The sequence below is a fragment of the Aspergillus versicolor genome (assembly GCF_001890125.1).
Source record: "Aspergillus versicolor CBS 583.65 unplaced genomic scaffold ASPVEscaffold_2, whole genome shotgun sequence".
NCBI lineage: Eukaryota > Fungi > Ascomycota > Eurotiomycetes > Eurotiales > Aspergillaceae > Aspergillus > Aspergillus versicolor.
In genome coordinates this window covers 3756314-3780746 of record NW_024467525.1, presented here as the reverse complement: position 1 = coordinate 3780746, position 24433 = coordinate 3756314, and the positions used below count along the sequence as shown (strand labels likewise).

Here is a 24433-nt window from a genome sequence, read left to right as displayed (position 1 = left end):
AGTTGTCGTTGGGATAGGCAGGCCGTCAACTACGCCTCAACCCGCTGCTTAAAAAGACTCTTCCCTTTCAACCACTGGCGATACCGCTTATACCTCTTCTTATCCTGGTCTTCTTTCACGACCGTCAAGCCCTCTTCTGAGACATTCAGGAATTCGGCGTAGTCGGCTAGATTCTCCTCTGCGTTCGCGCCAAGGGTATATTCTTCTACATTGCACTTGTTGACGTATTCCAGGAGGTCGAGATTTGACTCGTGCTCTCTGATTGACGCAGCTGTTAGCTCATCTTCCGAGGTGACGACCAGCGGCACTTTGAGTGGGTGGTTGATATAGCGTTCGTACTCCTCTGCTTCCGTCCCAGTCACAGAGGGGTTTAAGGAGTCGCTTACGAGCTGGTCAAGCGTCCATTGAGCGATTTGTGCCTTACTGGGGTTGTTGACCGATGACTCCATAGACGGGTGGCTGGAAGTTGTGGAACGGGTTCCCCCTTGTGACGGTGGCAGTTTAATTATCCCCGTTGGCGTTTCGAGGAAGTGTGGATGGTGAATCTGTTTCGGGGCATTTGTTGCTGACGGCTCTGGTTCTTGGATTTTCACGCTTCGTTGGGGTCGCTCCCGGTTGATGTGTTCATGGGCGATGCGTGGGACAAAAGGGCTGAGATTGTATTCCTCTGTGGAGCTTGGTCGGAAAGGAAGGTATCTGAGTGTGGAGTTCATCTTGTACGAAAAGACTTTGGAGAACGAGGTGAGGGCGAGTGGACGATAGTATTCGAACCAGTAATCATCATACCGGGACAAGGGCTCCTTGGCCTGAGTTGCAGAAACTGGCATTTCTCGTTCCTTCAGGTTCTCCTCTGTGTACCACTTTATATAATTCGGCTTCTTCTTGTGGGCCCAGTATCTCGGATCGGCGTGATGGAGGTAGTAGTCGGTCGACAGATCCCAGAGCATTGGTTGACCTTGCGAGAAGATGTAGTTGCCCAGAAACAGGTTATACGCCTCCTGACGCTGGGCATCTAAAAACGAATTGTTGTAGTACCGCTTGAAACTCTCCACCATGTCGCGAGAGGAACTACTCCACTGATTGATTTTTCGGTATGTTGCCATGGTGTTCACAAGATGAGACCCCCCATACTGGATAGCAATGTTGTCACCATGGTCATGCCACATATCGGTAAAGAGGTTGACAACATCAGTATCGTAGTCAACAGTCGTTCCCTCGATGATGCCTAGTGCGTGAAGCTGGTAGCCCAGCGCCCGCTTTCCAATGACGAACTGGGCAGCATTTGTACGGTCGAGACAATCTATACAATTGGTTCTCGCAATCCCGTTTTGTACTTTCAAGCCCGACGCCGTGTCATATCCATTCTGGAATAAGCCGGTTTTTGGAATGATCTCGCCCGCGATATCTTCCAGAGTGTCAATAACATCTTGGTCTCGGCTCTTGGCCGCCCGACTCATATCCCAGGGTTTATATATGAGCTTCTTGTCCTCGGGGAGGAACTGATTCAGATACTCTACTGCATTCGTATATTCTTTCAACAGTTTCGACTCTCGCGGTGTCCGCTCCCGCGACTTGATGAGATTTAGAATGTAAATCGGTGCGCCGTACCGTGCAAACAGATGGTCAAAGTGCAACGCAGCCGCAGAGTAGAATGGGTCCACAAGGTTCAGCTGGATGTCAGGTTTCGGGCTGACTCCCGAATTCTCCTGCGTCCAGTAAAGAGGGATGCTTCCGCGATGCTGAACATAAGATGTGTAAAGCGGGCTCGCGTACAGATCTGGACCGGCCGCATGAAACGAGGTCGTGGTCATTTCGGAAACAATTTGCTCGGTTTCTACATCATTGGCGACATACCCTAGATCATTCGCGCCTCTTTTCAGAAAACGCGCGCCCGCAAAGAAGCGCGATCTACGAGCCATAATTGTGATGTACACCAGCCGACCGTAGACAGACATCTTGGCCTGTTCGACATAGCCGTGGATGATCGGTAAACACCACTGATATGGGTTCTTCAAATGGATGATGGCCGGCGAGAGAAGGTGGTGGTTCCAGATAAACATGGAGTTGAAATCCTGCCGCAGATCCCTCGGCTGTCCGTCCTCATGAACCTTGCGTTCGCGACTGATATTATGCTGCAGTGTATGCGTAACGTCGTACGAATAACTGAAATAGAAAGCGCGTGTAAGGTCGAGGTTGTTGAGAATCGCGATATATCTCGCTTCTTCGGGGTTCTTGTCAGACTTGAACCGAGACGAACTCGAAGACGCGGTGAGCGAAATCAGGTCAGTGCCGTCTATCTTGTAGATATAGTGTCCTCCAAGCATAGCCACCTGGCTGCGCTTTGTGACCAAAAGCATGTAGTATGCCCCGGTGAACCGCACAAACCCGAGAATAGCCCACGCACTGCATTTCAGCTTCAGCCCGCCAGAGCTTTTGTTTCCATCGTCGATCGCATCCAGCAACTGGCTCATTTGTCTCTTCGTATACACAATATCATCCTCGGTAATACTCAGGTCATCCGTTTCAGATGTCCGGTCGATCTTCAGAATCCGAAATCGAGTGTCCGACAGATCCATGCCCACCACATAAAACCAAGTTGCCGTTTCATACAGCGAAAACTTGTGCATCCGGTATATTCCATCGTCACCTCCAGTATCAAGATACACCTGTTTCTGCGCCGACGTGGGCCGAGAGTCCCGCTCAAAGGATGTCGCTATCCGCGGTTCTTCGTCCTCTTCATCGCCGACTTCTTCGCCGATCGAGGGTGGAGGTGGTGGGTTAAACGAACCGGAGGCGGGGGGCGGGCTGAAAGGCGAAAGAGGTGATCGTTTCAACCCGCCCTCTTCATCGATGGGAGCATTTAATAGACCATCGGTCTGCTCTTCTGCGGGTTTCTGGGAGGTCGACGCTTCTGGGGCTGCTGGGCTGGGCTCGGCCGGAGAGTGTAGCGAGCCGCTGTCACCGACTGACGCGGTCCGAGAAGAGCGTCCAGCGCCGGAGACGGTGCTCCTTGCTTCGGCCTCGGCTGGGCGAGAGACCTCATCGAAGCTCTTCATGTTTCATACTGACGAAATACGTTGGTCTGTTCAGATGTGAAGCGTTTGTTGTCGGTGAGGTCAGATTGATGCGGGGAGAGCTGGTGATGTTATGTAATCAGGACCAGCTGCTTTCCCAAAATGGAAGATCCACAACTTCAAGGTTGAAATCGCACGCGTTCCTCAGCCTGTTCCAGAGCCATATCTTCCGTTCTGTGAATCATTCTGCTAAATCCGCTGGGCTGATCGCAATCGAGCTGTGTGACACTGCCGGATCCAACACCATCCCACCAAGGTCGCTTGCATAGCTGCTCCAGCATATATATATCACAGGATTACGGTCCATCGTCGTTTTATGCCTGGAGGGAGCCAGCTTGGCTGCTAAAGTCCTTGCCAGTAGTCTTCTCTCAATATATTCCTCCATTCACTCTGAACATCCGAGAAATGAAACGCACAATAATATACAAAATGGCTGGGTTACTTCCGCGGCAACGATATACTTGATATACAGATGAAAGGCCGCGCTGCAGTCAATCGAAGGACGATGCTGTTACTCACTTGAATGTTGAACGATGCAACATTGTTCTCTTGGCCCGTTGGAAATGCGGAGTGATGCCACGAGAACCTCGTGTTTAAATGATCAAGGTGTGGCACCAAAATACCATTGGCGATGTTTCGATGAAAAGTTTTGTATAGGAAAGCCAGTAGGTACACTCAGTCAGCCTCACAAAGGTTGCTTCCAAGCCTGTATAGTAATAGCCTATTTGCTTCTATGATTGAGTCTGCTCGATATATGTGAAAGCAACGTAAGCCGCATTAGCCAAAGGACTGCCAACTTACCCCAATTTGGGGATGTCGTTGGAGTAGGAGGGCTTCCCCGCAGGATAGGTGGTAGAAAGCCGAATATGTGTGCACGGACGCATTAGACAGTCTGATAAATCGAGTTTGATAGTCTCATGATGCTACTGGAAGTTGCGATATGCAGCTGCGGTTCCGCACGCGGGGGTGGCTGCGGCGAGAAACCAAGTAACCGATGTTAAAGCCTATTAAATGTCCTGGACCTGTGTACAGTAGGACCTCATACGCTGGACATGAAAATGTTGATGATGTAGGAATCATTTATGGTAGGTTGTGGTGGATATACGGAGAAAACTAACAGAGAAGCCCTAATTAAGACACATTGATCACAATGCTCTTGACTGCAAGATACTCCTCAATCCCCTGGCGTCCTCCTTCGCGTCCGTATCCCGATTCCTTGACACCTAGAATATATTAGAAAATGCGACATGCGTATCAAGGGTAGAACCCACCTCCAAACGGACTCTCGCAAGCGCTCAACATGCCCAAGTTGACGCCAACCATACCAACCTCCAGACTTTCTGCAACCTTCCAAATACGAGCCATGGATTCAGTGATGATGAAGCTGCCCAGGCCGACGTCGCAGTCGTTGGCCTTTTCAATTACTTCCTCCTCGGTTTTGAAGGGATACAACGCAAGAACAGGGGCAAAGACCTCCTCGCGTGTCGTCAGGGACTCGGTTGACATTCCACTGATGACCGTAGGTTGAATGAAGTAGCCCTGCAAGTTATCAGGCTGGAATGACTGTCCGCCTAGTAAGATGGATGCACCCTTTGCTTTGGCGTCTAAGCACCAGTTAGCCATGTCACTTCCTAAGCACATATACATACCATCTATATGACCGAGAGCTTTCTCGACAGCGCGGTCATGACTAAGAGGACCAATGGTGACACCAGCCTCAACCCCATTTCCGACCTTGAGACTCTTGATCTTCTCGACCAAGGCAGACGCAAACTGCTCGTAGATACCCTCCTGCACAAAAACCCTGTTCGCAGTGACACAAGTCTGGCCCGAGTTGCGGAATTTGGCCATCATGCAGGCCTCGACAGCAGTCTCGATCTTCGCATCATCAAAGACAATAAACGGACTGTTCCCACCCAGCTCAAGAGAGAGCTTGGTTAGATTCTGGCTGCACTGCTGAGCCAACAGTTTCCCGACCCTCGTAGACCCGGTGAAACTAAGCTTGCGAACAAGCTTGGACTTGCAGAGTGCTTCTCCAACCTCAGCCACATTGTTCAGCGTAGTAATGACATTAATACTCCCCTTTGGAAAGCCAGCCTCAACAGCAAGAACAGCCTGGGCAAGGGCACTCAGCGGCGTCTCACCAGCAGGTTTCCAAACAGTCGTACAGCCGGCCGCAAGTGCAGCCCCGACTTTGCGAGTGATCATCGCGATAGGGAAATTCCACGGCGCAAGACACGCTGCAACCCCGAGCGGCTGCTTGATCGTCAAGATGCGCTGTCCGAGATTCGCAGCAGGCACGACCTCGCCATGGACCCTCTCTGCCTCGCCGGCAAACCAGTCTAGGAATGAAGCGCCGTAGAGAACCTCCCCCTTGGCCTCTGCTAATGTCTTCCCATTCTCCAGCGTGAGAATCAAAGCCAGATCATCAGCATGCTCGAGACACAGGGCATGCCAGCGCCGAAGCCAAGTAGCTCTCTGCCGGGCTGAAGTATTCTTGTAAGTCTTGAACGATTCATGCGCGGCGTGAATTGCGGCCTCAGTATCGGCGGCATTCATCTCGGGCAGTGTGGCGATCGTGTCGAGGGTCGCAGGGTTGACGACATCGAACACGCGGCCGCCTGCGGAATCGACCCATTCATCTGAAATGAACCCTTTTTGCTGGAAGAGGTCTTTGCGTTTGAGCTGGGAGAGACTGGCCATTGTGTGGTGATAGAAGAGCGGACTACCAGTAGCCGATTAAGACGTGCAAACCTCGCCCTTAAAGGCTGCCAACGCTGTGTATAGTTTGCCACCTCGCGAGTAACCGAGAAGCCTACGGCAGACATTACCGAGCATCTCAATATTAAAAAGAGTGAGTCTCCGAATGCTGACCCCGCCCCCAACTGCTCACCCCACCCCCAACTGCAGGCCACATCCAGGGGTTGGCGGATGCTGGTGCTGGATTGGCCGGAGCTATGCAGTATGATGCCCTGGGCTGTCAAGCAGGTAGGACAGCGCTTGGACTGCAATGCATATAAACCTGTGAGCTGTAGCTGCAGTAGTTCTGTCGTAAGCCACGCTACCCCGAATGATATAAAGATATTTAATTGTTCTTCCGCACAAGATTTAGCTACTACAGCCACACCATGTCCGCAATCCAAACCCAAATTCAAAACGGCGCCGTCCCAAACGCCGTCTCCAATGTCTGCCCAACAGGAACAAAGTTCCACGTCCTGGAAGTCGGTTGGCTGGAATGCGACGAAGGCTTCGTGACGCGCGGCGGCAACACCAGCACAAAGTCCACAGAGGGCAAATCCTTCCCCAACAAACGCCGCCAGATGCCCATGTACTGTATCCTGATTGAACACCCGCACGAAGGCCTCATTCTCTGGGAGACTGGCTGTGGGAAGGACTACCCCGAGGTTTGGGGGCCTGTTGTCTCGGATGTGTTTTCGCGGGTTCGGTATGAGCCCCAGCATGAGTTGAGAGCTGCGGTTGAGGCGACGGGGAATCGGATTGAGGATGTGAGTAAGATTATCATTGGGCATTTGCACTTGGACCACGCCGGCGGGCTGGATCAGTTCTTGGATAGGACTGATGTGGAGATCTGGGTGCATGAGCGAGAGCTCAATGGGGCGTTTTGGTCTGTTGCGACGGGGGCGGATGCTGGGGTTTATCTGGAGCATTATTTGAAGTTGTCATTGTAGGTTTCAGCCTCTATTGCCGGGGTGCGATATTCTAATTCAATACAGGAACTGGAAAACGTTCAACGACCAGACGATGGATTTCTGTCAGGGCATCACGCTGCACCACCTGCCTGGCCACACGGACGGGCTCATCGGGATGCAAATCAATATGCCTGAGACTGGGACGTTCTTTTTTATTAGTGACCACTGTCACGTCATTGAGAATGTAAGTCCTGGTTCTTATGCTGTCACGCGAGCTAACATGGTAATAGTGGCGCGATGGCATTCCTCAAGGATGGCTCGCTCGCGATCACCCAGCTTGGTTCAGGAGCACCCAGCGTCTCAAGCAGCTGGAAAGGATAACAAGGGGACAGGTTATTCCTGGACATGATGAGGCGACGTTCCTCGCACTGAAAAATCAGGCTAAAGTGTTTACGTGATGTGGCTTGCTCTATTTGATAGTTTATGCTTATCAACATCGCAATTTTATAGTCTATTATAATCAGATGCTATGTCTATGTGATACGTCTGGTCATATCCTACAAACTGATATGACCAGATACCATAGTTCCTTCTAGAAGATCGAGGCCTCCCTCCATAACCGATGCTTTTATATTACTGTGTTAGGACGGGCCCGAGAGAGAATATATTTGAAGCGATCGCCCATTATTACATTCTAGCTGCCATACGAGATACAAGCTGATACATCGTGCAGATGGTGAATATTCAAATGGTTCGACATATTACATTCCCACCCAGCGTCTACTAGGATCATAAGAATACACATGCGGGTAGTGATGGAAGTCATATTTGAGATACCTGGGAATCTTCTATAACCTGTTAACAAACATGAAAATCAATTAAGCAGACTTCACATCTTATAGAATACGGACCTTTTGGCTCTCGATCACAGTCTTCATATACTCGGTATCATAGGCGAGATCCTCAGCACTGGGCCAGTTCGAACGATAGGGAGCAGCTGGATTATTTAGGCCGGCACCCAACAGGGTCTTGTAGCTTCCATTGGGAGCTCCAGGAACTTGTTGAAACGGCAATGTAGATAGTACTGGCTTGAATCTTTCACGCTTGGCTGTTTGAAAAGGAACCTGCGTCTTCGGTGTTGAGAGCACTGCTCTCTTCGGAAAGATTCCGGCCATCAGATAGAACCCCTTAAGGTTGGAGTAGAGTCCCATCGTTATTAATTTCATCCAAATCAATTATACTGTTAGGGATTTGGTGAAGTAACTGACACGAATTGGCAGCTGCTTTCTAGTCGGCCGTTTGAGGTGTGGACGTTGTGTGCCCTCGATATACAGTTTTAGGGCACGGTGGAAGGTTACTACGTAGAGATCGTGCCACCTCGGTACCAGACCACCTAATGCGTCACTACTCGAATTCATAAGTACGACTTTAATTCAGCTCCGTGTTACAACGACTAAACTTCAACATCGTAATCAAAATGCGTTGGTTGTCTATAGCACTGTGAAAACTTCGGACCTTTGATTGCTGGATTTGACCCGACCAGAGTGGCTGGAACATTAAAGACTACTGTTGAAAATTAGAGTCAGACCCGGTCCTGATGAGTGAGGCGTATATCGCCTAGTTAGCACCGTTTCGTTTCCGATTCCACAGTTGGAACATCCAAGGGTAGACCTACGTTATATACCTTGATTGAGTGTATACATTCCACCTGTTAAATCCATTAGAGCCGGTAGAGGACACCCGAAGCCTCTTGGCTGTCAAACTTGATACTGTATGTGATTCGCAGTGATTGTGGAGCACCAACAGTCTGTCAAGCTGCTGACTGGATATAGAAGAGTTCAGTGTACGTGAGATCGTCCGAGTCTCTTCTCTGTCTGGTGTAGTTTGTGGCAGGGGTGGGCGGCTGTGCTGAGCCTCGATGTTTGCCTGCTCGTCCGGCTTCGGCCTCCATCCTCAATTAACGTCAACATCTTCGTATTTATCAACCAATATTTATATACAATAATTATCGATATCTGTGCTATGTCAGGATCGGAAAACGAAGACTACGTTTTTGTCGACGAACCTGCGCTCAGCGACCGAGAATCCCCCGAGCTAGTCGCCGAGTTGAGAGCCTGGCTGAAACCCACCGATTATCTGGGAGAGTCGTCTGATTTCAAAAGGCATCTCAATTCACACGTCCCGGGAACAGGGGACTGGCTTCCACAGACATTTCAGTACCAACAGTGGCACGATGGAGCTGCGGGCGCGCTCTGGCTGAAGGCCATCGCTGGCGCTGGCAAGAGCGTCTTAGCAGCCAGACTTGTTTCGCAGCTAATGAATACCGAGAGCAAAGCGCCTGTTCTCTTCTTTTTCTTCCGCCAGATTGTCGCCTTGAATCATGATGTCTGTCCACTTGCTCGAGACTGGCTGGCCCAGCTGCTGGAGTTTTCGCCGAATCTGCGGACGACACTAAAGGCGTGGATAAAGCAGGAACGCGACATAGAGGACGTTGCATTTACAGAGCTCTGGAAGCTACTGCTGGATAGCTTTAGCGTTCTACCGAAGGTCTATTGTGTTGTGGATGCACTGGACGAGCTGGATTCCGAGAAGACGAACGATTTCCTGCTTCACCTTGTGGACTTGGGCCAGACACGCCCAGATGCTGTCAAGGTGCTCATGACCAGTCGACCGCTACCGCAGATTCAGAAAGTCTTGAACGCCCCCTCTGTCTTGCAGGTCAGACTGGAGGATAGGCAGACAAATAAGGATATCTCGCTGTTCATCCGGCACCGGCTGCGCGAGGCACACCATGTCAACGAATATTCGAAAGAGACCATTAGAAGAGCAGTGGAGGATCATGCTCATCATTCGTTTCTGTACGCCCGCCTGGTGCTGAATGATCTCTTGGACGAGCACAAGAGAAATTCGGTTCACATAGCATCTGCCGAGAATGGTCTCCTGGCACTCCCGTCGAGCATGGAAGACATGTATTCGCAGATGTTGCACGAACACGCCCAGGTCGCCGGAGTTCCACAGGAGAGACAGATGCTGATTCTCCAGCTTGTAACCCACGCATCGCGCCCTCTGCGCTTACTCGAGATTGCCACGGTCTTGGACTTTTTGGATATGGGCGATAATGGCAACAGGTATGGTGACACTAAGAACTTGACGCGGATGTCCTGTGGCCCTCTGCTTGAGATCCTCGACGATGAGACAGTGTCAATCATCCATCATTCTTTCACTGAGTTCCTGATCGATCGGGGTGGACAGCAGGATGTTGGTGCGTTTCCGGTGATCGAGTCGACAAAAGCGCATGAGTTTCTGGCGCTGCTCTGCGTGCGGTACTTATTGTCAGGGACACTATCCTCATGGAAAATTACAAATGTACGTCCAGTATTTCGCAACGCTGGTGTGTCGTCGCGGCAAAAATCGCTCCAACTGCAACATCCGTTCCTTGCTTATGCGCTTTCCAATTGGGATTACCACATGCGGCACCTCAAGGAACTGAATGAGCCGCTGGTAGGGGCTATAAAAACGTTCGTAAGCCCAGGGAACCACGCCTTTGGCTCTTGGATTGACTTGGCTGTTTGTCCGGGGTTCTCCGTGGAGCTCATGTCTCCTCTCCATGTGGCCGCATGGGTCGGCCTGACGAGCATGGCCAAGTTGCTGCATAGCACAGGCTACAGCCAAATGGTTAACGGATGCGACGGGGATGACCATACACCACTGGCACTGGCTGCTCAGCGAGGCTACATCGACACGGTGGCCTACCTACTGGATATTGGGGCAGTGCCAGATCAACCAAACAAACTCGGCTTGAGCGCCTTGCACTTTGCCGCGCAGTCAAACCATCATGCCATTGTCCGGCTCCTCCTGAAAACCGGCGTTAGCCCATTGATCAAGAAGGCCTGGGAAAACCCAGGGAGGCGTTGTGGTAATGCCCCCAGCACGGCCGGGGATACCCCGTTGAAATATGCCTCTGAGTCGGGTTGCGTTGAGACCGTCCGTGAAATGATACCATATCTAGACCCAGACAGTTGTGTTTCGTCGCTTAGACTTGCAGTCAAATTCCGGCACGCAGCTCTTGTCAAGGTGCTTATTGAGCCTGCAAATATTGATATAAAGGCTCCGCTGGCTGGCGACCTTCTGCTCAAGGCTGGAACCAACGGAGATGTGGATACTATGGAGTTTTTGATGGGGAAGGGCGTTGACCCCTTGTATCGTAAGGAACGTGATAGTCTCGCTCTTGGTCTAATATCTCTGCTCTCTGACGAGCCAGCCGAAGACTCCTCCCTGCTCCTTGCCATTTGTGCTGGGTCTCTGGATAGGAGATCTTACAGATGGAAGCCTCCGGGTCTGCCGCTTGAGCCAGCTTTGGATTTGGCTCTTGATGCAGGATGCAAGGTCAACGATATAGGGTTGAATGGCAACACACCATTGCATTACTGCGTGGGGAGCACTGTTTCTGTCATCCAGAGACTCTTGGAACGTGGCGCAGACGTTCATGCGAGAGACAGCGGCGGAAGGACGCCCTTGCATCTATTAAAACCATGCCCTGAGACGATCCCGATCCTAGATCTTCTTCTGCGCCACGGGGCTAAGTGGGACGACGGTGGAAGCGACACGGGGAAGACACTGGCCCATATTTGTCTCGAATCCTGGGAAGGCGATGATGATTTGGGAGTCCTACAGCCGTTCGTGGAAGACTGGAATGTCCAAGACGCGGCTGGGAACACGCCACTTCACGTACTCGTCGCAAGACGCATGTGGCCGAAATATATTGCCCGCCTCATTGAACAGCTCATATCCTTTGGAGCGGATGTCAACCAAAGGAATAACGCCGGTAATGTTCCTCTACATGTGATACATTCTGATTGCGTATCTCACTATGCTCCCCTCTTTGCTGCGGCTGGGGCAAATCTCGAAGCAAGAGATAATGAAGGCAGAACGTGGTTTCTACGGGCTGCCATGGACGACTCGTGGCGCCCTAGTAGCCTGTCAACAGTGATAGATTTTGGCGTCAATATAAACGTCGTCGACTTTGACGGAAACAATGCACTTCATCTTAGCTGCACCGGGGAACGAGCAGCAGACAGAGTCAAATACTTCCTGCAGGCCGGTATTGACCCTTTACATGTCAACCACAAAGGAGATACCTTGTACCACCGGCTTATGCGGCGGTATTTCGAATTCCGCCTGGATGATCCTTTTGATGTGCTCTGTCTGCTGCGGGCTACAGATATCCCCGTCCACTCGAGAAACCACAGTGGCGAAACTCTGCTTCATATCGCCTTCAGTAGTTTCCCGGAGGATAGCGAGTCTTGTAAGCTGCTACATTCAGCCCGCAGCCCATTTTGTCTGTTCCAGGCATCCGACATCGCCTCGATGATATCCACGGCAGATCACCAAGGTAGACTGCCGATCCATCGGGCAGCCACCACTGGGGAGGAATATGTTGGGTGGCTAATTCATAGAGGCGCGCAGGTCTCTGTGCGAACGTATCAAAAGCAAAACCCACTTCATTTAGCTGCTATTGCAAAACAAAGCAACGTAGTCGGGCTTGTCCTAGAGGCCTATGGGGATGCAGAACGACAGCGCAAAGCTGTCAACGAACGGGATGCCTGGGGACGCACTCCTCTACATTATGCCTGCCAGTCTGCTCGGCCAGAGAGTGTCAAACTCTTGTTGAGTGCGGGCGCTGACCCCGGGATACTTGATGAGGAACGCTGCACAGCACTGCACATGTGTGCGCAGTTTCACAGAAAGTTGGATATCAGCTTCCGGTATCGTGATATCATAGCAAACCCCAGTATCAGATCCGACGACGACACGCTTAGGGTGAAGGACATTGTGCATATTCTGTGCCGACATAGAGTTGACCTTATGAGCTCCAAATGGCCTGTGATAAATTCTGTTCAGTACGCTATAAATGCCCGCAGTGGGCCGATGGCAGCTGCTCTTCTAGATGAGATGGAAGGTGCAACGGACGCGCGGAAATCCGAGCTCGAACGACATTCTGATCTGGTTCCATTCCTACAGTTGGCTTGTGCTAACGGGAATGCCAGCTCTATCGTTGACCAAGTCATGCAGGACCACTCTACCGATATGATTGGGATTTGTGACCATGCTCTTGTCGCTGGGGCCTTTGGTGTCCTGGATGGGCTGGCCAGGCGCGGCGTCCAACCACGGCGCCGGCTGAAATCTGGCAGTGAGGACTTTCTGCACAAGCTGGCCCGTTGGGGCTTCTTTGAACAGTTTGAGAAGTTCGGATCCAAACGACAGGAGGAGGGCTGGGTCAACGGTTCTCAGAGCTCACCGGATACGGACTACCCTGGTGTTCAGCCGTTCATTCTGACAGTGGTCCAAAGCACTTTACCAAACATGGATCTCCTCTCACTAGTTGTGGAGACCTTCAAGGCCGACGTTAATATAAAGCCTGTTGAATGTCTCCGGCGTAGCATGGACACCTGTGCACTGCATATACTCGCTCGAGGCAACCATTGGTGGCAGACAGGGGCTATTCAATACCTTCTCGACCACGGGGCAGATGGTAATATCACTGATGCGCTTGGCCGAAACGCTCTCCATGTAGCCGTACAGGGTGGTTATCAACGTCTGCGCATAGTCAAGCTCCTTTTGGACCACGGCGCCGACCCGAACGCAGCGGACGAGAAAGGTACGACACCGCTGACCCTGGTTGAGGGAGATAGTGCGATGGCCACGGTACTCATCGAATATGGTGCCGATTTAATATCTGGGAAGATGTCATTGCTCTCCAAATGCATCAAAGTGTTGGATATTGACGTGCTGAGAGCTATTTTGGCTACGGGCATAGACTGCAACCAGCGAATTGACAATGTCTATACCCCCCTCGACATAGACGAGTGGGATTATATGGATACGCTCCGTCTATTTCTTAGTTCCAACGATACGTATCCCCTTCAGCTAGCCGCGCTTCGGCATGCAGGGTCTGATACCCAGCGAGCAATGGTCGCCGCGACTGTACAGCTCCTCCTTGACAACGGGGCTGATCCTTGGGCTCCTGTGAATGGAGATACAACTATCCTGCACGACCTGCTCTCGCGCAGCGCCATGGTAGATACCTTCCTTGCCCAGCCAAACATAGAGATCGACGGGCGAGATTCCCGTGGTAGGACTCTCCTCCTGGCGGCTTGTCACGGCCACGAACAGGAGCGTAGTCGGGGTCTAGACTCAGTGGTGGAGCTCGCTCGGAGGCTCTGGGACATGGGGGCTGATATATCGGCTGCAACGAATGAGAGAGACACGGTGGTCCATCTGCTGCTGCGTAGCTATGACCTTCGAATCCACGAGTTCGAGGCACAAGTTGCGGCAAAAAATAATAAGGGACAGAATAATGCAGCCGCCGAAACTCTGCGCCAGCTCATTGAGAAATGTCCTTCTCTCAGCGTCCGACCAAATCTTGCTGGATACACTCCCATCCATATAGCAGCTAGACGGCTGCTCCTCTGCCTCGTTCGGCAGCTGAGAGACGCGGGTGCTGATATACAGACCCCAGATCCTAAAGGAAACACCATTCTACACCACATTGTTCCAAATATGCGCCGTTGTGGAGAGGATGCTCTGCATGAGTACCTGGCCCTGGGCCTCGATATCAACGCAAGAAACCATGACGGCCTCACCCCTGTCTGGAAACACTTCGCTGACGGTGTTTGCGCTGGAGAAGCGGTGTTGACCCCAGAGATGCTGGAGACCCTCCGTATTGCGGGAGCAGACTTGATGGGGAGCAATGGCGACGGTGAAACCTTGCTTCATCTGGTTGCTAGGATGAAGATCCGATCGTATGATTCTGATCGTGAAAGCAGGCCATCGGAACGTTCAGATACTGGCGCGTTCAAATACCTGTTGGGATTAGGACTTGACCCGCTTTTGGAGGATAATAAACAGAGAACGTCGATGGTAAGTTATCCTTTCCTCTATTTATGTTTGTTGTCTTTGTTGGTTGGATTAGGGCTGATATCATGAAGGATGTTGCTGCGGCGTATGGAAAGGACGGTATTTTGGAACTCTTTCAGAAGAGATGATATGCAATATAGCAAACGGAGATGTATTGAGGCATTCCACGTAAGGATTAGCTTCCGTGTTACTTTCCATATAGCTTTCTATGTTAATGGTGGTGATAATGGCAGTAGTCTAATTGTAACAAGATCTTCTTGATACGCTCTTGGATTTGCTAAGCAGTCTACTGGTAGTAGCTTCATTTGAAGGCTATTAAGATGAATTACTCATGATTCGTTTTATACCAGTAAGTGATTCACCCACCAACCTCAGGCATGACGGTGAGAAGCAGGGTTGTTGGATATTGTCTGGATGGTACTTTAGTTCCAATATGACACTAGGGAAGGCCATTACTCTGGGACAGTGATCGTCAAGGTCTTGGTATATATTCTTTTCTACTTAGGTTTCTATACCTCCATTTCAGTATATAAACGAATCTGCAGTCTATAGAATATACAGATAAAATGTCATGCTCTGCTAAGACCAGTCCCCATCATCCACAACAGGCTCACCACGGTCCGCAGCATCTAGAAGCTCCCTCGCAGTCCATGGCTTATACGTGTAGCCAGGAACAGCATTCGCATTCTCAAACGGCGCACCGTGGAGGAGATGCTCGGCACATTTCGCATAATTTTCATACGCGTACTGCTCCGAATCATGGTGCACCACCCAGTTTCCTACCATTTTACCCAATACCTGAGGATTCTTCGCAACAGCATCCCAGTCTGTGTTATGGAATAGCTCGCGGTTCTTGAACCCCATCTTCTGTGCGCATGAGACTCGTTCGAACCTGTCACGTATTAACACAGGAGAATTCAACCGTCCAGTTTGGTCAACGCCTACCGTAAATGATTATGCACCTTACTTGCAATAGGCACGCCCTTTCTTCCGGCAATCTGCAGACATGCAGCCAGTGAATACGCGTCCTCCATGGCCATAGTCCCGCCACTCGCTGACGTGGGTAGGAATGGATGAGCGGCGTCGCCAATCTGGACAACTCGACCACCAGGCGATGCTGACCGGGGCTGAGGGTTCCGCCACATCAGCTTCCAGTCGAGTACGGTCTGGTTGGGTGTCGCTTTGATCAGCTCGGTGACGAACTCGTCCCAGCCTTGGACCGCCTCGAGGGCTTTGCTGATTGAGGTGGAGCTTGTCCAGCTTTCTTCCGCAGTATTGCTGTCTTCCTAGAGTGCCATTAGCACTATATCCACTGAATCCCACTGCACAAGCCCGGTTTACTACGCAGACAACGTACTCTGCGGGTAAGAAGCCAGCAAACATCCTCGCCGGACTTGCAAATCACGATATGTGCCCCGGGCCCTGCATACAGAAACGCACGATCCTTATACCCCGCGAATTCAGCCGCGATAACCGGATTCTCAAGCGCCGGCGCCACAGGGAACGTAACCCGATACATCACGAACCCCGAGCTGATAGGAGGGTCACGACTCCCAGCAACCAGCTCCCAAGACCTCGATCCCACGCCATCAGCAGCAACAACCACGTCCGCCGTTAAGCGCCGCCCATCGGACAAAACGACACCGCCTTGCTCATCGTTCTCGAAATACTCGACTGCGGTGGCTGAGAACTCGACCTGGATTCCGAGATTCTTGGCATACTCGAATAGCACCGCATGCAGCTTTGCGCGATATATAGCCAGAGAAGGATCGCTGGGATCGCCCGCGGTGAAGTCGGCAATTGGAGTCCCGTCAAACTTGCGCATGTTATATACGGGTGGAAAGGCTTCTTGCCTTGCCCGCTCCATGAAGCCTGGCCATTTCTTTGGTGTCTGTAGGGCTGGGGTGGTGATTACGATCACCTCTCCTAAGTCGGCAGTTAGCTGCTTGTACCTTTGCATGGAATATTATTCCACGCCTTATCCAGCGTTACGCACCAGAAGTCTCCCCTTCAAATCGCCGTTCGATGACCTGAACGGTATGGCCTTTGCGGTGGGCCTCAATGGCAAACGTTAGGCCAGCAATGCCACCGCCGACAACTAGGACCGAGATCCCGGTATCAGTGTTTCGTTCCATGTTTGTCTCAGAGAGGCCTTTGTGTTCAAGGTGCCCTGGTTATCAATTCATTCTGGGGGCGTCTGGGTATAAATAGACAGGAAACCCCCAAGTCTAACCACGGGAACTCACGGAAAGCAATGCACCATGACTGTGATGTCCTGCGTTGCCAGTGGATCTCAGGTTCAGCTTGAAGCAAGACGCTGTCCATCATTCCCATATCTTGCTAGGGCTTGTCGGTTCGGAACTGCCATCGTTCATACTCCGCTGAGTCAGCGCCTCAAACCTGCCTGTTTTAACTTGTTATTCAAGCAAACCGCGACGCAGCTCCCCGGAGTTAAAAAATAGGTCAATGGTAAGAATTGGACCCACAGGTATAGAGTATTCGCTGCTGGTAATGTGTTGAGATCAACTATCCGGGGCCGATATTTCGTAAGCGGGGTGGAGCAGATTGACTCCATTCGGCTGGGGATGCATTTATGCGTTAGAAAAAAGACAGCATTGTGAGTAAATTCTTGGTAACTTTTCTATTATGCCAAAAAGCCTTCCCTTTCGTTGCCTAGTGTGTTTTTCAAGTTGGAGTATAAATATGGCTATCGTCTACTTTTTCGACTATACTCAGCACCTCATCTACTAGCCAGAAAAAGCCAAGGACATACTAAGTATATGGCATATAATGACCTTAATTCAAGCTTAAACGTCTAATGAGAATAGAAAAAGGGTAGATAATAGTAGGGGTTTAGTATAGCTAAACTGTCTTTATAGGGAATCGGAATGGTCGGGGAAAGCCTTTCGAACCATGCCGGTGTATAAGTCCATCATCGCTGAGGGTCCTTTTGTTCGGGATGGACTAAGGAGTGGCAGCTACACAACATACTACGACGGATATAATTCTATATGGAATAGACTGGATTGCAAGACGACAACTGACAACTGTAGGTACATGAAAACATGCGAAGATAACTCTTCAGTCCATCTCAATAAACCCAACGAAACATCAATCATCTTAACGAAAGTATCTTGACCAAGAGAACAGCCCAGAAAGTGCCGAGGGCTTGCAAATGATAGTTAGAATATTTTCTTCACTGCAGCTTCTCGATGGCTTACATGCGCATGGACTCAATCAAGCAGAGCGAGATCCCATCGAGTACGCCCCAAATCCAAGGTCGACACAGTCGTCTTTCCTGAAGACATTGCTGCCGCCATCAGCCCAGTAGTCGACCCATCCCCGGCCTAGGGCATTGCAAGAGCCGTCCGAGTAAAACCCAGCACGCTGACGATGAGCTCCGTAGGACAGGACACGGAAGGACTGTGTCTTGGGAAGACCCGAGCCTTTGCAGGTGTTGTCGTAGATGTTGACTTCCTTTGCGTCGCCCTTGCAACCTGGGTCTGTGAATGCGCGGACCTTGAAGGAGAGGGCGCCGCTGCTGAGGCAGAGGAGGGTGAGGATGCTTCCGAGCTGCATTTTTGTGGTGGCGTTGATATAGGTGTAGTTGAAGTAGATATGATATTTTGATCTTGGAATAGAAGCTGTGTGTTGATACCCAGAGATTCGACTTCCCTGAGGCCCTTTTATATTAAGATTGGGAGAAAGGCTCGGTGACGCGGCGTACAATTCATCGTCGCAAAGGAGGAGGCCTATACACCTGGCCCGTGTGTTAGATACGAAGATGAATATGTTTTCGGATATACCCTGCGCAGTACTATGGCGATCTTGACGTTATCCAGCAAATACTCAGCGCATTGGGGCCAGGGGCACAGTACCTGCGCATCGTATATCCGAATAAAGTTACTCAGGGACGATCCAAGGGTCGAGATCCTGCCGAGTTTCTGCAGATCTGCATATGGTTCGGGGACCTGATATGCACCTTGCAGCAGCTTGCATTCCAGGGCTCGGCAACCCCAGACAACATCCAATAGGACCATAACGTTGTTTCTCTCATAGATGAACCTCTCATTGATCGGCGCTTGAAGGGAAATGTCGGTCAACGATGAGGTCAATTTGGAGATACGAACTGAAGGCGTTTACCTTGATGCGGTTTTACCCAGCGCTGTGCGACGATCGTTTTATTCTAACCAAGGAGGCAGTGCCTCAACATGTATGCTTGCTATCAAGTTGAACTTCTGGCCTCGTCACTGCTGATATCCAGCTATAAAATCCAAAGCAAACCCCCTCAGTTCTCATCATCCATCAACAATCAATCCACTTAATTCCAATTCCAATTCCACATTTCCAATCAATCCAGTACTTCAATTCCTACAAACGCATCATGCATGTCCTCAAGACCCTCGCCCTTCTAAGCGCCACCTCGGGCGCCCTCGCCTTCAAGGTCCGCGCCTTCACCGGCGAAAACTGCTCGGGAGACGCCAAAGAAATCAACGTCTGGGACAACACCTGCCGTGACGAAAACGTTCCTGCCACTAAATCCTACCGCGTGCTCGCCTACGGCGCGGGCCGCCAGAGAGCTGCCTTTTACGAAGGCGGAGACTGCATTGGCGGAGGACGATGGAATGACTGGTGGGCTGATGGTGGAAGTGATACCTTCAAGAAGGATGCGTGTATTGACTTGGGCTTTACGTCTAAGGCTTTTGGGTCTCGCTCTGTTTAGCCCTAAGGTAAGCGTCTTACTCTGGTTATTGTGTAGCCTAGGTTGTGTTCCTAACATTGTCTAGATGTGGACTCCGGATCGTTCTAAAGAGTCGAAGGCCAGGAGAGGGGGGTAGGAGAATGGTATCTGAAGGGTGGAACTGGGTCTCTGTCACTTTAGTTAACAGATATCTAAATGGGACAGCTTTGAAATAAACCAACCCAACGGGCGAAGATGGTGAATTTCTAGTTTTCATAGAGATAGACTTCATACTAGGTTTTACCCCCAAGAAGCTGTTCTTGCTCTGTCTTAACATCACGCTCCGTGGGCTAGATAAAATACGATAGTATAAACACTATGGGTAAAATATGACTATGCTTTCATTAGAGCTTCACGGGGGAGCCAATAGGCCAAACACTACTTTCCAGCGACAAGGTCAGCAGGGGCAAATGATTTTGTGACCCATGCACATCATTCTCCATGAATCCGCCTGATGGCTGCAGCTTTCCACCTCGTCGGCGGGGAATTGTTGCTTTGAATGCCAGGGCTGGATCAAAGAACCCGGACCACACAATATCTGCGACCGCGATACCGTAAAGGTCAGCGATGCGCTGGGGTGTCAAAGTCTGGCTTCCTTGATCCGCTGATACACTGCTGGATCATCGAATATCACATCGAGTGTGATTTCGTAAGGGCCGGCGTTTTTCGATCGGACCACACTGGCAATGTCACCGAGGGTCTTGGGTGCCGAGGATGCAGTTGTTGGAGTACTCCTGGATCCAGGGGCGAGCGTGTTGATTCTCTCGCCGTTAGTGTTTTTCCCTGGGGCCTGGCAATCCGTTTTGTCAATTCGAGGTCCTTTGCCCAATACACGCATCTCCCACTTGAGAAATTTGCCATCGACCTCCTTCGCACTCTCCCTCTCCTCAAGAAACTGGATCTCCTGTGCATACTCCTGTCCCTCTTCAAGTTCCACTAAGTGATATACCGAAAACTCAGCGCAAACTCCCATCTCAATTTCCAATTTCCCACCGATCCCCATGCCAAAGTTCCCACTCGTTGCTTTCTGACCTGCATATGCACCATGGACACAAGCAACTCTGGCGCACGAGGCAATGTCTGTTGCCAAGGCTTGGTTCTCCGCCAGGGCCTCTCCAACAAGAAAGACTTCTCCGCGGTGTTCCGCCGGTATGCTTGGATTAAAGCCATAGATATGAAAATACAACGACCATGCTTCCCCAACATGTGAATGTTGTTCGGTGACATAGGCACGCACGCGAGAGAGAAGGGAAGGAAGCTGCTGGATCAATATTGGGTCGCAAAAGGATCCCATGAAAATTGTGCGATGTCCAATGATCTTGGCTCCTTCAAACTTCATCGTGTACGGTGTGTTCGCATGCTTGGAAGCCTTGAAGACAGAGCCGTCAACATGGACAGTAATGCGATCATCTAGAACAGAATAGTTTGCAGTGGTCAGGTCCAGACAGCCGCCAGGGCCATGTAGAATGTCTGGCCGACACTTTTCGTACAGTGCATGTGCAGCTACACTCGTGGCGGTACACCGTGAACCAGAAGCCAAGGGACGTATGTCAAATGAGCCATCACAGTAGATAGTAGCCATGGAGGCCGCACACTTGGGAGTCGCGCAGGCTCCTCCACACTCCATCAGCTTACCCATATGCGTGAAGCCGCCAAGTACTGTGGAGCTTAGGTTCAGGGCGCTCGCATATGAATTGGTAGAAGACTTGAAGGCGCAGAATGCAACAAAAGGGCTCGGGTCATACGCTCTTCCGGCAACCAGAATGTCAAATTCAGGATGAGCGGCCATCGCCCGTACCATGGGTTCTGGCCCAATTTGGCCAACAATTGTTGGGGTAGCTTTGATGTCCTCGACAGTGAGGGCAGGTACACATGGACCACACCCGGAAACCTTGCCGGCTTCAAGCTGATGCAAAAGCCATTCCTTCCTCGTCTCACAATAAATTGAGAGGACCTTCAAGCTACTGTGCTGGCTGACACTAAATTAGCAAACTGCAAAAATCAGGATTCCAATGTGAAAATCTGTCTTACCTGGAGCCGGAAGTCTCGAGGGTCTCACGAATTATTTCAAGGAACTCGTTGACATGCGCATTACTGCCATCCCCGCCGGCTGAGCTGATCAACAAAGGGACATGGTAGCGTTGCACAAGCCGGATTAACTGGCGGAGATCTCTCTCGTAGGCCGATCGAGGGCAAGTCATAGTTCCTAGTGCAAGTTTTGCTGGTCCGGAATCTGTCGACCCAGAGTCCAGGATAATTGCTGTAGGGGCCTTTGCTTCCAAGCTTAATTGCAGACCAAACTCGACGTCTGCTACATTGAAACCATAGCCCAGCATCCCAACCGGAGTAATGATCTGGCATAAACGCTCGCGCGGGGCTTTGAGATCAGGCTGAATCGATTCCATGGTAAGGAGAACAAGATAGGAACGGAATAATTCAATTCAAGATACAATTATATCTCCCGCAGGAAGGTAATTCGCATTGACTGGATGGGAAAGTGACTTCAAATACGCGCTGGGGTTTGATAGTTCGGCCCGGTAAGCGAACATCGCTTTGGTGCCGCAGTTCCGAAGCGATTATGGTGGATGATTATACACTAAGGAGTTGTGGCTGGCATTTGGAACAATGTGCTGATGTTATCCATACCAGCGAACCAGGAATTCCATTCAAACAAGTCGTCTCCGAATGGTGGTAGATCGGTAAAGTCTTCCAACGCTGGTAGATCCGAAACCCCGGCGGGTGAGTCTTCAGCGACGTTCGACTCCTGAGAACCTAGCTGGCTTCGAAAGTGCCCCACCATTCTCATCCCGCTGTTTATTATGCTCAAAGGTCGATTTCCCTCGCCAGGCTGGCGCAGTTCCATGCATACGCCCTGTGCCTCGATATGGCGTGAGAGGAATTCAATTGCTTTTCCCGCTCGATAAGGCTCATCCCTTTCCTCTGTCGACTGGGCAGTCAGTGTCTCATACGCCTTTTTGATATGGTTCCGGGCGAGAAGCTTGTCGTGTATCGATATATTGGTGTCAATAGCCAGCAAATTGATAAAATACATCCCTGCCATTACAAGTGCAGATAAATATTGCTTTGGAAAATGGGTGACGAACGACTCGGTTGTCGACTCAAGATTACCTTCTTGGCTTGACTGAGCCCAGCCAGAAAACGTATCCACAAGCTTCATGGCTGCATGGAAGCCTTTGTACCACGTTGCCTTTGTAAGAGCGTCCGGGCCATCATTCGCGGTCTTGTGTGAGGTTCGCGAAAGCAGCGGTAGCGAATACAGCCTAAGCCGTGCTGCAACTATGCTAATCTGAAGTGATGCATAGATTCCTCTCGGCATACGACTTTCAATAGCGTCCAAATCACTGTCAAGAAGCTCTATGAATGATCTTTGGGCTGTACTGCTGACTTGGTCGTTCAGCAGCGAAGTAGCTCGGATTGAATAGGCTTGGATTTCCAAAAGCGCTAAAAACTCTTCTGGGAGGCTGCTCCTGATAGAGTCGCGAACTCTAGGCATTAAGGAAGCAACGGAGGCCATTGGGGGAGGCAGCGACAGACAAGCCGCCAGGCTTTGACTTCAGTTAGTTCCGCGCCAGACACAGTCACATCCAGATGTACTTACTTTGTGCTAACTACAAAGCACCCGAGCCACGTTTTTAACCGCGAAGTATGCTCATCTGGGCTCGGTCGAACGGGCTGACCCCAGTTCACTGGAGAGCCTTCTAGGCCCATCTTCAAGGCAGCAGCAACGGCTATTCCACAGTACTCCCAGCTTGGGTCGTCCAGCTGGGTTTCTACGGGGAACGGCCACAGACAAAGGAGCAGGAGGGCTTGAATAGTGTGAATGCTGCGAACTGATCGAATCATACTATTCGCCAATATTCGAAGAAATGGCTCCTTGAGCACACGGGAGAGGTCGCCATGTAGGGGGTGCTTTCTGGACGCAATGACAATTATCGTCCAGAAAAGAAGAGGGCTTACGATCCTGATAGAATCTATCGACTTTGTCAAATCCAGAATGGGAAGGTGATGGAAATAATGACGAGCAAAGCTGCAACCTAATTATTAGCCCACTAAACTTCTCCAGTGTCAACAGGCGGGGATACCATACTGTTCAAAGAGGTCTCGGATAGTCAAGCCATCTAATTCAACTTCTTCGAGTAGCTGGGCTTGTGGTAATTCCCAGGTAAAGCTACTCGGCAAAGGGGGCTCTTGATCCTTTTGCACAGGTGGCAAGGCATGCCCTCCTGGTAAATTAGCGTCCAGATCTGATTTAACAGGCGTCGTTTCTGTGTTAACAAGCCGGCGTAATCGTTCATTCTCTTCCATCGCTTTCTCAAGCGACCTGGGAAATTTAGATCCAAGTTTTGGTCAAGATTCCAAGGAATAACTTACCCTCTCACTGGTTTTCTTTTGAACTTGGAGTCGAATTTGCAGCTCATGCGATGTTTCTGGCATCGAGTGCACGGTGCTGGAAAACATTGCGTGGCATCGCAGCGCAGCTGAAGATGATGTGAGTTCAACGAGCGTCCGATTGCCGGGCTCAATAACCAACCTTCACCTGGCGGCAGGAAGTACATGCCATTGATGAGCGCTTGGACGGACGAGCTCTACTTTCACTTCGGTCCATTTTTCCAATGTTCGCAGCTTGCAGTATCGGTGGTACAGATGGGAACAAGATGGGAAGTGAGGTGAAATTTTACCCACATTCCAATAGCCCCGGTATTTGTTCGCTTCAAACCATGGCAGCCTGGTGCCAAGAATATGGACCTCAGTTATTACAAGAAAGTGGGTGTTATGAAGAACAGAGGAAAGAGAAGTGAGAAACGAAGAGGAAGAGGGGAGGAATTCCACGTGACCTCGCCAGGCGTCCTGCTCCCTACGAGTTGTAGATTTCTCTATTTTTCTACCAAAATGAGTCGGATTAAAAATTGTCAGTCGATTCGGGCTCGTACAAAGCAGAGCTATCGATTTTAGTCTTTTTAAAAGTGGCCCATTCAATTGCCGACTATTTACACAACATGGTCTGCCTATAGCATCATCCAAATATATAT

At 50.6% G+C, this 24433-nt stretch overlaps 8 protein-coding genes across 8 annotated transcripts; 2 read left to right on the top strand and 6 right to left on the bottom strand.

Moving 5' to 3' along the window:
• Positions 1 to 29: 29 nt before the first annotated feature.
• Positions 30 to 3056, bottom strand: ASPVEDRAFT_50758 (phosphatidylinositol-3,5-bisphosphate 5-phosphatase; the record flags this gene model as incomplete). Its single annotated transcript, XM_040814360.1, has 1 exon — positions 30 to 3056. One exon carries the CDS (start codon positions 3054 to 3056, stop codon positions 30 to 32), a length of 3027 nt encoding a protein of 1008 aa, XP_040665014.1.
• A 1149-nt stretch (positions 3057 to 4205) lies between these two features.
• ASPVEDRAFT_124400 (NAD-dependent succinate-semialdehyde dehydrogenase) lies at positions 4206 to 5777 on the bottom strand (the record flags this gene model as incomplete). The annotated part of the gene is made up of 3 exons (XM_040806175.1): positions 4206 to 4297; positions 4346 to 4678; positions 4724 to 5777. The coding sequence occupies 3 exons, from the start codon at positions 5775 to 5777 to the stop codon at positions 4206 to 4208; spliced, it is 1479 nt and encodes a 492-aa protein (XP_040665013.1).
• A 364-nt stretch (positions 5778 to 6141) lies between these two features.
• Positions 6142 to 7329, top strand: ASPVEDRAFT_187275 (N-acyl homoserine lactonase family protein). Its single transcript, XM_040809001.1, has 3 exons — positions 6142 to 6759; positions 6809 to 6968; positions 7015 to 7329. Exons 1-3 carry the CDS (start codon positions 6203 to 6205, stop codon positions 7180 to 7182), a joined length of 885 nt encoding a protein of 294 aa, XP_040665012.1. The 5' UTR covers positions 6142 to 6202; the 3' UTR covers positions 7183 to 7329.
• Positions 7330 to 15220: 7891 nt separating this feature from the next.
• ASPVEDRAFT_80864 (FAD-dependent oxidoreductase) lies at positions 15221 to 16776 on the bottom strand (the record flags this gene model as incomplete). Its single annotated transcript, XM_040816941.1, has 4 exons — positions 15221 to 15533; positions 15587 to 15927; positions 15999 to 16567; positions 16638 to 16776. The coding sequence occupies 4 exons, from the start codon at positions 16774 to 16776 to the stop codon at positions 15221 to 15223; spliced, it is 1362 nt and encodes a 453-aa protein (XP_040665011.1).
• Positions 16777 to 17878: 1102 nt separating this feature from the next.
• ASPVEDRAFT_26069 (uncharacterized protein) lies at positions 17879 to 18220 on the bottom strand (the record flags this gene model as incomplete). Its single annotated transcript, XM_040809857.1, has 1 exon — positions 17879 to 18220. The coding sequence occupies one exon, from the start codon at positions 18218 to 18220 to the stop codon at positions 17879 to 17881; it is 342 nt and encodes a 113-aa protein (XP_040665010.1).
• Positions 18221 to 19025: 805 nt separating this feature from the next.
• On the top strand, positions 19026 to 19364 carry ASPVEDRAFT_26068 (uncharacterized protein; the record flags this gene model as incomplete). The annotated part of the gene is made up of 1 exon (XM_040809856.1): positions 19026 to 19364. One exon carries the CDS (start codon positions 19026 to 19028, stop codon positions 19362 to 19364), a length of 339 nt encoding a protein of 112 aa, XP_040665009.1.
• A 462-nt stretch (positions 19365 to 19826) lies between these two features.
• Positions 19827 to 21882, bottom strand: ASPVEDRAFT_507508 (uncharacterized protein). The gene is made up of 2 exons (XM_040814358.1): positions 21414 to 21882; positions 19827 to 21346 (listed from the first exon to the last, which is right to left on the bottom strand). Exons 1-2 carry the CDS (start codon positions 21785 to 21787, stop codon positions 19963 to 19965), a joined length of 1758 nt encoding a protein of 585 aa, XP_040665008.1. The 5' UTR covers positions 21788 to 21882; the 3' UTR covers positions 19827 to 19962.
• A 96-nt stretch (positions 21883 to 21978) lies between these two features.
• ASPVEDRAFT_80860 (uncharacterized protein) lies at positions 21979 to 23821 on the bottom strand (the record flags this gene model as incomplete). The annotated part of the gene is made up of 4 exons (XM_040816940.1): positions 21979 to 22948; positions 23002 to 23430; positions 23491 to 23724; positions 23775 to 23821. 4 exons carry the CDS (start codon positions 23819 to 23821, stop codon positions 21979 to 21981), a joined length of 1680 nt encoding a protein of 559 aa, XP_040665007.1.
• Between the last annotated feature and the right edge of the window lie 612 nt (positions 23822 to 24433).

Coding starts and splice junctions, on each gene's coding strand:
- ASPVEDRAFT_187275 (XM_040809001.1), top strand. CDS start 6,203: ATGTCCGCAATCCAAACCCAAATTCAAAACGGCGCCGTCCCAAACGCC. Junction 6,760..6,808: donor CATTATTTGAAGTTGTCATT/GTAGGTTTCAGC, acceptor AATTCAATACAG/GAACTGGAAAACGTTCAACG. Junction 6,969..7,014: donor ACTGTCACGTCATTGAGAAT/GTAAGTCCTGGT, acceptor ACATGGTAATAG/TGGCGCGATGGCATTCCTCA.
- ASPVEDRAFT_507508 (XM_040814358.1), bottom strand. CDS start 21,787: ATGGAATCGATTCAGCCTGATCTCAAAGCCCCGCGCGAGCGTTTATGC. Junction 21,347..21,413: donor CTCGAGACTTCCGGCTCCAG/GTAAGACAGATT, acceptor CAGCCAGCACAG/TAGCTTGAAGGTCCTCTCAA.